Genomic DNA, 13,635 nt, shown 5'->3' with positions numbered 1-13,635 from the left:
CGCAAAAACGCTTAAATAAAATTCAATTACACACCACCTTGCTGAGATTTGTGGGCGTTTTTCTTCTAAGCCCCGCCTTGGGGGCGTGTCTATTCAAAATGGTGTGCACAAAATCTTGACATGAGTAATTTTGCGCTAAGTACATGAATTATTTTTCCACTCTGCACAGTATCGGCAATATATTACATCTCGGCTCACTTCAGAACCACCTTGCTTCGTATCATATCGAGTAAACATCCGATCAGAGTGATTGCTAATTCAACCCATTCGCAGTAGGCGGGGTTTAAATAGTCCCCGCCCATTATTTCGACAACCAATGGGGATTCGCGAGCTAAAACAGTGGGAAGAATAGGGGGATCGCCGAGCAACAAAAATAATTTTAAAAAAATATCCCGGACCCAAACGATAGAGATGCGCAAACGCAATGACTACTAACACACTACGCTGTTAATATCGTTGTTCTAAATATCGATATAGTTCCTCTGCCGGTATCACGAGAACCACGAGTATTTACGAATGTACACCTGGTTGAATATTTGTTGTTGTTTGTTGTTATCTAACATATGACTTTTAAATCCACCTGTTATCAATTAAGTGGCTTATAATGACCCTCGTTATTTTGTATCGATCATATATTGCCTGTAAAGTCAAGGTCTGATGTAATACGTCATTTATCGCTCCATCAGTCTTTAACGTAACTATTTATTAATTAATTACCACAAGTAATTTTTAAACCTTAGTGCCGTTTAATAAAAATTTAATTGAATAAATAAATCTTGTTACGACAATGTGATGTTTATTTTTAACAACGTGACATTCTGTTTTTGCTGGTACATATCGCAATTAACAGTCGTTAAGTAGCCAGTGGAACGGGCGTTGTTGTGTCAGCCAGTGTTTTTCTTCACAGTACAAGTAAACAGTAAACAGTGATTTTGTTAATTAACGAGCTTAGTCACAATCTTTATCACCGTCATTGTTCATTTTTTTTTTTCAATTTCGCTTGTCATTAATCATCGACATGAACATGTAATGTGAAAGATGGATTTTTGATTGTGGGTGATTGTGTGGTGCCTGTCCTGCAGACCTCGGCTAGCAGGAACAAAAAATGTTTTTTGTAGTTTGTTTTTTTTTTTTTTTTTAATTTATAAATTTAATTAATTAGTTAACATGCCAAGACCGTCGAAGGAGTCTTACAGTGGCGAGCAGAAGCCGCCGTACTCTTATATTTCGCTAACCGCGATGGCTATTTGGTCTTCCAAGGAGAAAATGCTCCCGTTAGCGGAAATTTATCGGTTTATTGCTGATCGCTTTCCTTACTATCGACGCGATACAAGAAGATGGCAAAATTCTTTGAGGCATAATTTATCTTTCAATGATTGTTTTATTAAGGTAATTATTTAAAAAATTTTTTGTTTTGTTTATTTAAATATTAAAAAAGCTATTTTTTTTTAAATAAAAATTTTAAAAATATTGCAAGTGAGAATAATATTATTGTTAAATTGCACTGTAATTTCTTAAATATTGACGATTTTAAAGATATATAAGCTCATCCCGATGTTACACTCATCAAGAGCTTTCATTTGAGTACCAACATGCATTTTCATATATTTTTCATATATACATATATATAATATATATAAATATATGAAAAATTGATGTGGGTATTCAAATGAAAGATCTCGATGAGTGTAATGTCGGGATGAGCTTATATCTTTAAAAATGTCAATAGTTCACAAGATACAAGGTCATAATTATGTATCTAGAAAGAGAGAATTTTCGAATTCAGTCTAAATACTTATCATAATAAATTGACTATCAATGAGAATGATATGAAACCTTAAAAAGGCACAAATTCAAATCAAAACCTTTGCAATGACACTAAATTTCATAATTCACTAAAAAAACTGATTGTATTATATGACTATCCTGGACACAAAATTTTTCTTATTCTTTTAATAATATAGATTAAATAATTAAAATTTCTTTGACGGTAACAAAAAATTTTGATTTCAATTAAAAAAAAAAAAAAAAAAAAAAAAAAATTCAAAATTTTATAAAAGTAAAAACGTAAAAAAAAGTTATGCAAGTAAAACTTTAATTGTAGTTGTTATTCCATAATTAAAGTGTCTATTTATTCCCTCATTGACGATGCCAAAATTGAATAAATACTCTCTTTGAAGTAAGCGAGCATGCAAGTAGCAAGTAGCAAGTTTGGAGTAAGCAAAGAATAAGTAAAACTTTTTCATCACTATTCTTATTATATAATAGAATAAAATAATGTAAGAGTAAAGCTTGTGTAATATTGTAGGTAGATATAATACCCCTTTTTTTTATGTATTTTACGTACTCACATGAGTATGATATGATATGGTATGAGCGTCTCGTTGAAACGACAACGAGGACTCGGCGTTCCCTTCTGTCAGGGTTATAGCTCCATCAATAATTTTAATACTTACATGGTCATTTGTCTATAGACTTGTTCACAAGACTGTTTGAAAAGTCCATCCACACTATCATTGTTCATTATTACATATAATTTCACTTTCACTATATGTTGTATTTTATTATATTACTATCATTATAATGCAAACGCATGTAAGCATGTCTAAAAGTTTTTATTATCCAACAAGACATATATCGTCGGAAGAAAATAAAACTTTTGAATTAAAAATTAAATGCTTTACCATCAAACCCAGGCTTCGTTATTTATTAAACGATTATTTATTGTTGCTCACTTTTTATTATTATATTACGATAATTATCATTATTTTTTAAATGTAATTATTTACAAATTTTTTTTATTAACTTAATAAAAAAATTCATGACATTAAAGTTAGCTGTCACTTTATAATTGTTTTATAATAAATTATAGTAAAAAAAAATTATTAAAAAAATAGACTTGTAGAAATTTCAATAAATTAAAAATGCAATTTTTTAAAAATAATTTTTTTGTTAAAGAAAATTAAAAAATTATTAAGTGACAGCAAACTTTAATGTCACAAAAATTCTAGGAATATTTTTAAATTAATAATATACTTGCCTATTTATTTATGAACTTAGTAGATAAGGCTTTTGGGCCTCCTCTTATAGCCAAAAGCCTAATCCTCTTAGTTAAATAATTAAATGAATTATCACTAAATTACACTGTATGCTTTTGTACACAGAAAAAAAAAATTTCTTGAACCGAGAAAATTATAAGGAAGACCGAAGTTATTTTGGAGCAAGAAGAAATTTTTTTAGCTTAAAAAAAATTTAACTTTGTTCAAGAAATTTTCAGTCTTCCTTCAGATTTAATTAATTTAAGAAAATTTATGTTTGACTCAAGACATTTTTTCTTTCTGTGTAAGAAGTTTATTTTTAATAAAATTTTCTTGGATATTTTTCGGTAATAACAGGAACAAGTATTAAAATAATATTTAAATAATTAATTTACATCTAGATCTAGATTATTATTGATGAATTTTTTTTTTAATAATTTTTTCATTATAAAGCAACATTATATTTTCTAACAAGACATAAACTTTTAAATAATAAATGAAATAAATGCTTTAGCATCAAACGCAAGCTTCGTTATTATTTAAACGATGATTTTCTGTTGTTAATTTTGTTTTCATTATTATCGCTTAGTCTTGCCATAGTTCTGTTTATTTAATAATTACAATTATAATAATGAGCGATGAAAAGATTATTAACTAAAATGATAGGTATTAATATTTATAAAATATGAATGAAGAAATGACAGAATATATTACCTTAAAACACAGATATAGCGTGATGAACAAGTCATGAAATTATCTTGTCATTTTAATGAGTCCGCGTGAGTTTTCATCGTGTTATTTCTGGTAACATAAACTATATATAAAGTAAAGTGTGTATATAATATGTCTGGCACGCGAGCAAACTATTATAAAGATATACACTTGTCATTTAGGAATCCTCTTTTCCTCAATTTGGATTTATGTTGGATGTATTATATTTAAATACATGTGTCGCTGTCGTACCTCGGAGAATTATTTCCATCTCCATCTGCGTGTGTAATAATGTTATTATGTATATATGGACATATGGACATTATACTTATATATGTATAATCGTGAAAACGGGACATTTATGCATAAATGGGTGAAGACAGTTCCTTTTTTATATGCTTTTAATTTTGTTTAAATTTCCGAACAAATGTAGTCAAGTCGTCTGGGATTATTATGTTTATGTCTGTATGAATAAATACCGCACGTGCGGGATTATTAAAACCGACGGTAATTACATGTGGTCAATTGCAAAATGAGCAATAGTGTTGTCACAAGAAATTAAACGTCATGTTCGTATATAATAAAGTCTGCTCATGTATTTTTTTAAGTAGAAATATTCAGTTATATATTACGGTGAATTTTTTTTTATTTAATCTTGAAGGAAAATTTTTTTTTATTTTACAATAAAATTACTTTATTTTAAATAACTTAAAAATTTTTTAAATTGTCTAAAATTGAACAGAGATTTTTGTTTTAAACTGAGATAAAAATTATATTGATTTATAATTTTTAAGAATTAAAAAAATTACACTTATATCATAATTAAAAAAAAAAATATAAATTTATACAATTCAATTTAATTAGAAGAAAAAATGAATTGGACATTTATTTATTAAAATAAAACCAGTTTTTTTTTCTAATTTAATCTATTTTTAAAAATAGATTAAAATTTGAACTTTTAATTTTTATTATCCTAATCCCCATTAATTTTCAAAATAATTTAAAAACTTCAATAAATTCATATTTATATTTCCTTCACTTAAACTTAAATTTTATCAATAATTTTATACCATCCTAAAAATTACATAAACCCAAACACAAAAAGTGTTTACATTAAAAAAAAAGAAACTTTAATTGAGTCATAATTTACGAAAAAAATTTTTCAACCTCCCAATTCCCTCTATCACAAAAAAAGGCCAACTTTGTTTAAAAATAAAAGGTGAGAAAACTTTTAAGTAGACATCCTTGTCATATCACGTCTGTTAGCTGTCGAAAAGTTTACCGCTCAAGTGAACGCACGCTCACGAAATCCGTTCGTGTATTTTATTATAGTAATATATATATACCCGGCGAACATATAATACATCAAATAATTTTTCCACCTAAAATTAAAGGGATACATCACGCAAAAAAATAATCACTTCTCCCCCAACACGTTCTTTAAACAAATATAAACTAAGATATTTTTTATTTTATTCGAAATTCAGGTACCGCGCAACCCTCACACCCCAGGAAAAGGGGCATATTGGGCCCTGCACCCAGCAGCACTGTCAATGTTCGAAAACGGGTCATACCTGCGTCGCCGGAAGAGATTCAAGCTTCCCAAATCCTTGAAAGAAGAGAGTCAAGTTCTGGCAGAGACAGCAGCGAGACTGGCATCGAGCAACTCGAATTCCTGCTCGGAGTTCCCGGTCATAAATCACTACCCAGGATCGCATCATCAATCTACCCATCATCACGACAATCCTCACCTCTATCAAGATCAAAATTTCGCATTAACTCAACGTCAGCTAGATTTTCTTAATTTTACATCGATAACCGGTCTCTCCTCCATAAATCACGAGGAAGACAAACTCACCCCCCGCAATTCGGGCATCGCTCCAATGACAACCGATCACCAGTTGTTATTATCTTCAAACATCTCTTCAAACGTCGACTCAATGGAGAGCGAAATTTCCGGAGCAACAATCAGAACGAGGGATCCAGATCGAGAGAGAGTGACGATAAAAAAACCAAAGCCTCTTGTATGCAAACCGGCGAAATCATTCAATATTGAAAGTATCATCAAGACCAGTAGCCCGAGCGAGCAACGACCCTCTAGGTAAGATATACACCATACATATACACCTATTAAATATAATATGGTACTTTCGTTAACAACCAGTTAGCAAAATGTCACTGAGTTATATTGGACAGTAATCCTTGTCGTTACCCTCCGATGACTAAGTGCATGTACTTTGTTTATTGCTGTGTATTTATATTGGTACCTTCACATCAACAGGACTTATCAATGTGACGATGGATGATGATATTGGGGGACAAATATTATTTTATTGTAATGTATAACGATATATTATGCACATAATGTTTATAATATATATGTCGGTATGGATATATGGGATGTATAATACAATGCTTATACAAGTAATATAACATCGGTCTTACATACAATACCAATCAGCTTTTTCGCATGAAACACTACACTAGCGTGACATGTTATACGCGGTAATAACATACGCTAACGACTAATAACATAAATTATACACTGAGTTTTCAGATAGGCTGTTTAGTATTTTTTTGTTGTTGAGAAAAATGAACTATTGAGATATTTGTCACCGTACGGAGTTTTATAATCTAGAAGAAATAATAAAAAGTGTGCAAAAAGAAAAAAAGTTTTAATGTTAAATTGGGACAAGAATTAAAATTAGAATTGTATGAATTTAGATTGTACAGTAGAAAATAATATTTTATTAAAGAGGAATATTTTTGAGAGAAGAAAATTATTTCTGTATTCTAAATAACAAAAAAAAATTTTATTTATTTTAAAAGTTATTTTTATATCAAAAATAAGATTAATAAGATACAAATAAGTCAAAATATTTTAAACCAAAGTTACCGTGGGAAGAAATTTTTGGGAGAAAATATAAACTAAAACTTATTCAAAAATATTAAAGCGCTTAAATAGTTAAATTTTTAACGAAGAAATTTTTCTCGTTATCTTTTTATTTTTATTTTGAATTTTTGAACAAATTTATTCAAATTCAAAGTTAAGTGTTTCAAAATAAAGAGTAAAATTTTCAAAAGAATATTTTTTATTTTAAATATAATTTCGACGTTCTAATTACCAAATTAATCAGTTTAAAATTAATTATCACTTTAAAAAACTATTCAACATCAAATAGAGGTATAATATTTTGGTTTGGATCATTCAAATAATTTATAATTGGACTATTGCTGCATCAAAATGTTAGAAAATCACCCTCTAAAAAATAAGGAGTTAGATCAATTGCTTTGATTTAAAATTGGCCCAATTATAAAATAAATAAATAAATAAGTTTTAAAATAATAATTTAGATCAATACCAAAAAATTCAAAATTAATCTTTTCCCAAAAGTAAAATTTTACCTCTTAATTAAATAAATAAAATTTTTTCAACAATAAATATTGTTTCAGATTGGACTTAGAAACAATCGACCGCGATCCAGTCCCAGAACTTCCACTTCAAAGTCTAGCCCAAAGCCAAAATCTTCTCCCCTGGCACTCGGGCTTATACTCAAATTTAAACCCCCTGGGAAACTACTCCCTTAACCTCAACCAAGCCGCAGCATTCTACGCCACAGCCCTCGCAACCGCGAATCTGTTCGCCCTGCATCCAGGATACACTTCAAAAAGTTCTTTTACCGAAGGAATGGTGAACTCTTCCTTGTACAACTTCTATCCAGGACTTCCAAGCCTTCTAAGACTGGAGCCTACGGCTGGTCTTCCGACACTGTTTCCTCCCATCGCAGAAGAAGCCTCTTTAGAAATACGAGAGGTCAATCCTTATGAAGATAATTGTAGCAAAGATTTAACGTGATTGTGTTATTTAAAATTATTCTTTATAAGCTTCAGTCTTGTTGATGTTACTTGTTAATATTGTTGAAGAGAAAATGTGGCGAGCGAGAATGTAACATATATATGAATTAATGAGTAGTAAGATTTATTTAAAATTAAAAATATAAGTGTACTTTATTTGGAAAATCAGTCTGTAATAAAAAAACAAACGATCTCTGTAAACTTACTTCGCTGGGAGTTAATTTTTTATTAGCCTCGTAAATCGTTAAAAATGTTAGTTAAATTTTTAATTTGCGTGGAAAAGACTCTCAAGCATCTGCATACACTTATAAAAAAAAATATATATATAAATATCCTGTACATAATAAATAATAAACAAGTAAAGTATGAAAATAAAAATAAAAAATACGAGTGTTGTCTTTATGTTACAATAGATTCAGATGCGCGGTGCGATATCAATTATCATTACTTAGCAGTTAAATCGCCGGATGGTAAGATCATAAAAACCGCGAGCGGGCAAAGGCTTTAATGACGACTGTTTCTCTTTTTATTTTTTTAAAAGCAATGTAGTCTACTCTTTTATATAACTCCAGTGTAAGTTTGTAAATTCAATTTTTTTATTGCCCATTTTTGTTTTATGAACAACTGTTTTTAATTTTTAAATTTGCATACATGCTACTACTTTACAATTTTATTTCTTCTGTATGTGAATCTGTTGAGCGACTGAATTTATTATTGTAGAAAAATAATAGTTTTAAGTTTGATTTTATTTGTTATTATTATTATTATTATTATTATTAATAAATGATAGTTGAAAAATAAATAAATTAAAACATAGTTTTTATTTAGAAAGATTTAATATTTTACCGGAAAAGGAATAAATAGTTGTTTGCAAGATTCGGGAAAATGAAAACAAGTTTTAGTTGTTTATTGCAATGTTTACGAGGCAGTTTTTATAAATTTATTAGTGGCCATAAATATCGCGAATCTGTGTACTTTTATAGCTAGCCCTGAGGAACTTTTACGAATACGCTTGGTTGTGCATAAGAAAGTTTGTAGTAAACAATCTAATAAAAGTATCTGAATATTTTTTTCTATTTTGTTTTTTGAGTAACTAGATTGTTTTTTAAGCTATAAATTATTGATGCAAAAAATTATTTTGTAATAGTTATGATAGATCTGGTCATAAAACTATTTCATAATGCTTATTTTATAAGTTATAAATTCCCCGAATTTTTGATAGTTAGATACGTTAGTACGGTGCACTAATTATACGATCGAAGATATTTTATGTTAGTAAAATTTATTCTTAAAAATTACCATAAAATATTTTATTTAATTTATTTATTGCAATTATCAGAATAAAATTTTTGGAGTAAAGATATTTTTTTTTATAAAAAATTATTTAAATATTTAAAATAAAAAAAATCAGAATTAAAATTTTTTTAATTAATTTTGTGTTATTTATTTTTATTAAAACAAAATTAATAACATAAAGAAAATATTCGATAAATTTTCATTTTACGGAAACTTTCAATCACTTTAAACTCGATATTACCCTTGATAATAATGATTAAAAATAATGATATATAAATTGACAAATAATATAACATTAAAACTATAAATAAGTAGCTGGAAACTTTTATTTCATCGGTTCGATAAAAAAGTTTGAGACTATTACAATTTAAGGATTCATTACTGAATAATTTATCAAGTCGAGTTTAAACAAGAACAAGATATAGATGATATGATGGTTATAAGGACGGTAAAAAATAGAATATAGAGGATAAAACGAAAATTGATTAGGTAGAAGTTAAAAAGAAATTAAAAAGTAAATTGCAGTGGTTATTACTGGTCAGGTGAAACTAAAGGTACTATATAATATATAATGGGACGGTTTAATCGAATGGAGGCGCAAAAAATGAACGCGTCACCAAGTGAATTCAGTTAATAATAACAAAACCAATAAAACTAAATAAATAAAGTTTAGCGAAAAAATAAAAGAGTGAAAGAGGGATGCGAGGGATGGATATAGAATATAATACTGAGTGGAGTAAAAAAGCCCACGTGAAAGCAGACGACGTAATATCTATTAAATTATTCACAGCCAGTTACCAGCTCGTCAGTGAGACCCGCCTCTCTCAGTTTTTGTCCACGGCTGCCGTATCCATTTGCTACTCGTTTGTCAAGAGGGTTCTTTTTAAACACTTTTTTACAATAAATAGCATCTGATATATTTTCAAGAATTATTTATGTTTTTAGCTAAGAATAAAATTCTTTAAAAAGCACAAGCGCATTATTTTGCAAGTTAACCGCAAAAGTAAGCAATAATAAATAAAATAGACGGCGCTTATCAAAAAGAAAAAACTAAATTATATCTATAAAAAGAGGGTGAGGTTGATCGAAAAATAAAAATTGAGGTAAATCGATCTATATTTTTTCAGTCCCCGACCGCTGCGCTGAACCATAAAACTGAGTGGCTAAGTTTCGCGCTTTCCGATCGGCAAATTGATATAGAGCATCGACATTCAGCAAACTTTTGCGGTAATAAAAAAATAATTGTCAGAAAAGGTGGTGGATATTCATCTCCGGAATCGACTCGTGGGAGCGATAAGTTTTTTCCGGGCTTTTTTTATCAATAACTCAATTTTCAATTTAAATTGATTTAATATTATTTTAGGAAAATTTATCGCTTCAAATGATACAAGTTATTGCAACGTCATTTTTTCTCCCTTCTAGCAAAAAATTAATTTTAAAAAATAGAGCAATCATTTTTTATAAATTAAATTTTTTTTTTAATTAAATTTACTTACAAGTTTTCAAAGAAAAAAATTTCATTTTTTAATAAATAAAACAATTTAAAATTTTTTGTCAATTTATCTTGTTATAAATAAATTTTGTCCCAAGTTTACAAAAATTTTTTATAAAATAAAATTTTTGATTTTTTCAATTAATTTTATTTAAAATTTAATTAAAAAAATCTGAAAAAAGAAAATAATTTTGAATTTTCAATAAATAAAACAATTAAAAATTTTTTGCCAACTTATCTCGCACCATAAATAACTTTTATTTAAACCCGACAAAAAGCATTAAATACAAAATCTAAAAAATAAATCCAACTCTAAACTCAGATCATTAGTAATCCTCAATCCTTCATAATTCTGACACGGTAATTCATAGTTTCAGTGCAATAGTGACATTAATTCAATCGACGAGGTCTCGTCAAGGAGTTGATTGTACGCCCGTTGGCATTTTAATTCGTCTTGGATGTTGGATGTCGGCATAATACACACCACACTAGTATAGTAAATACCTCGGATGAGGACTGTAACAACCACGCTTGCTCTTTCATTTGTTAATGTAAGAACAAGCTATCAGTTGTGTATGGTGTGTATATGGTGTGCATGGTGTGTATTTCCATCTCAGTCCTGATCACACCGACAGCGGCTGCAGCTTCTGCTGCTATGTTGATGATGCCGTGTCTTGTAAAATTAGTTTAATATCTCACACGTATATTTCAAGAGTAAATTGAACGCCGCTCTGAGACATACGTAACAATATATCCAACAACAACAATAATAATAACAATATATTAACAACACAAGCTGTGGATAAACGCGCATCAGATAGAGAGGAGCCGAAGAAACGTCCAAGAAACGGCAAGTTGGTGATGGCCGTTGTTCATTTAGCGATTCGCCACGCGCTCAGGGTGCCTCCGGCGGATCCTCATCGCGATATATTCTTATTCTCACAAATATATATGTATTGTATGTTCTATACAATAGTACACACCAATACAATACTAAAAAATAAAAAAATACAATACTTTCGAGAGTAAGTTAGAGTTAACTATAAGTATGAGTCTTTCTCTCTCCATCCCAATTTCATTTCTATTTACTTCCCCCCTGACTGTATATATAGCTGTATACATATAAGGATATTATATTAAATTAAAGAAACTCTCAACATCATGATGCGCTCGTATATATAGTATTAATATTATATGATGCTGATGAGACTTTATAAATGCATTTAGGGTAACTGTGAAATTGATGATCCGACAAAAACGAGTCAACTACCCTTATATGCCAGAGTCGGCATTTTCTTTATACACTTTTAACAAGCTTGAAATATTTGGTGAGAAAATAATAATGTATATTTATTTATTTCTTTTGAGACCACCATGCTCGCCGAACATGTAATATATAATATACAATATATACTGATATAACACGGCCATTGTTTGCGTCTGAGTCTTGTTATATTATTTAACGTGTTATGATGTGGATAATTGGATTCTATAGAATTGCTGATATTTTATTGTATTAGTTATTTTCTAGTCAATTGTTGCGGGTTTTTTTTTAATTTTTCGGAGTTGAAATTACTTTAAAAGTTAGGTTTTTAAAGGGGTGGAAAATAAGAAAAATTGGAAATTTTGAAGTAAAAATTGTTTTTGACTTTGAAAAAGATAAAGTTTATCGAAAAATTATTTTTTAGTAAATAATTTAATTACATTTTGTTTTATTCAAAATTTTTTAAATTGACGCCTAAATTTTTTGATTTACTTAAAATTTTATTTAATTTTTGTGGTGTATAAAAAAATGATAATTGTTTAATTTAACAGTCTACAATATTTAATCACCATGTTTTTTTAATAATTTTCAATTTTTAAGTTAATTAAAAATGTAGTAGTATACAAAAATTTTTTAAATATTAAGCTTTCAGTTTTTCATGATAAATAAAAAAAAAAGCCATTCAGCAGTCGAAATGGAAGTAGATTTCTCAAATAAAAAAAAATTTATTTTTAATAAAATAATATTAATTTTAATAATGTATAATTTAATTCATTGACTAAAAACAAAATTCAATAATAAATTTAAAACTATTCAGAACTAATTTTGTTCTAAAAATTAACTTGTAAAGAAATAGTTTCTCAAATATTTGTAAAACAATTTTGAAGATTACAAGATTTAAATTATCAATGTTCAAATTTAAAGTAACTGCTTAGGAACAAAAGTATCCAAGTTAATCAGAATTTTGAAACCGAATGAAATTTTATTAAAAGTTATTTAAATTTTATTATATCGGCAATCAGACTTTGGAAAGAACTACCTATCGAGATAATAAAATCACCTAGCTATGATACCTTTAAAATTAATACCTATAAATTCTTTCTAGATCAGGAAAAAGATGGCTTATTGCTAACTTCAAATATACACTCTGAAGTTTGATCATCAATTTTACTTACTGTATAAAAACTGATATCAACATTTTTACCATTTAAGGATTGAAAAATGAGCTGATTTATTTATTTTAGTTGATTTATTCAATTTATATGAATTATAAAATTATATTGTCTACACAGAAAAAAAGGTTCACTTGAACCAAGAAAATAATTTTCTTCCCAATTATTTTCTTGAGCGAAAAACAAATTATTTTTTGACACAAGAAATTTCTCTTATTTCAACAAAATTAATTTTCTTGCTTTAAGAAATACGTATCTTGATCCAAAAAAAATTATTTAAGTCAAGAAAATCTTCTTGTTTTGAGAAAATTCAGCCTCTTGCTCCAAAAAATTTAGTTTTTGATAGAAGTAAATTTTCTTGTCTTGAGAAAATTTCTCTCTTGTTCCAAAAAATTAAATATAAAGATAGAAGTAAATTTTCATTAATATTTTTATTGATTAACATGTCAAATGGGAAGATCAAATAATATTGAATCATTTTTTTTCCTTCAATATGTATAATTGCCCGCTAAAATAATATAAAATAGGTATTAAATATTTAAGAGAAAAATTTTCTCAAGCTGAAGTAAGTGGCGCTGCTTCCCTAAAGTATCTAAAAATCTTGATCAAATATAAAAATTTATTGTATCAAGTATTTATGATAATTTGAATTAAAAAAAAAAATTACTTCCACCAAGAATAGAATTTCAAGAAAAATTTTTACTTCGGCCAACAAAACTTCGGTCTTCCTTCAGGTACCCGAAAATTTTCTTGAGCCAAGAATTTTGTCCTCCAGTCAAGAAATTTTTCTTTCTGTGTATATTCTGA

At 28.1% G+C, this 13,635-nt stretch overlaps 1 protein-coding gene across 1 annotated transcript; it reads left to right on the top strand.

The window, feature by feature from the left end:
* The first annotated feature begins 453 nt into the window (after positions 1 to 453).
* LOC141531297 (uncharacterized) lies at positions 454 to 8,816 on the top strand. Its single transcript, XM_074249021.1, has 3 exons — positions 454 to 1,389; positions 5,237 to 5,850; positions 7,203 to 8,816. Exons 1-3 carry the CDS (start codon positions 1,168 to 1,170, stop codon positions 7,603 to 7,605), a joined length of 1,239 nt encoding a protein of 412 aa, XP_074105122.1. The 5' UTR covers positions 454 to 1,167; the 3' UTR covers positions 7,606 to 8,816.
* Positions 8,817 to 13,635: the final 4,819 nt, after the last annotated feature.

The sequence above is a fragment of the Cotesia typhae genome, unplaced genomic scaffold (assembly GCF_013202065.1).
Source record: "Cotesia typhae breed Kobodo isofemale line unplaced genomic scaffold, CoteBio_Ctyphae contig_119, whole genome shotgun sequence".
Lineage (NCBI taxonomy): Eukaryota > Metazoa > Arthropoda > Insecta > Hymenoptera > Braconidae > Cotesia > Cotesia typhae.
The sequence above is the reverse complement of the archived record's forward strand: the minus strand, read 5'-3'. Positions and strand labels throughout refer to the sequence as shown.

What these genes read in the sequence shown, in the direction of transcription:
- LOC141531297 (XM_074249021.1), top strand. Translation starts at nt 1,168, where the DNA reads ATGCCAAGACCGTCGAAGGAGTCTTACAGTGGCGAGCAGAAGCCGCCG. An exon ending in TCAATGATTGTTTTATTAAG is followed by an intron (nt 1,390 to 5,236) that starts GTAATTATTTAA and finishes TTCGAAATTCAG; the next exon opens with GTACCGCGCAACCCTCACAC. An exon ending in AGCGAGCAACGACCCTCTAG is followed by an intron (nt 5,851 to 7,202) that starts GTAAGATATACA and finishes ATATTGTTTCAG; the next exon opens with ATTGGACTTAGAAACAATCG.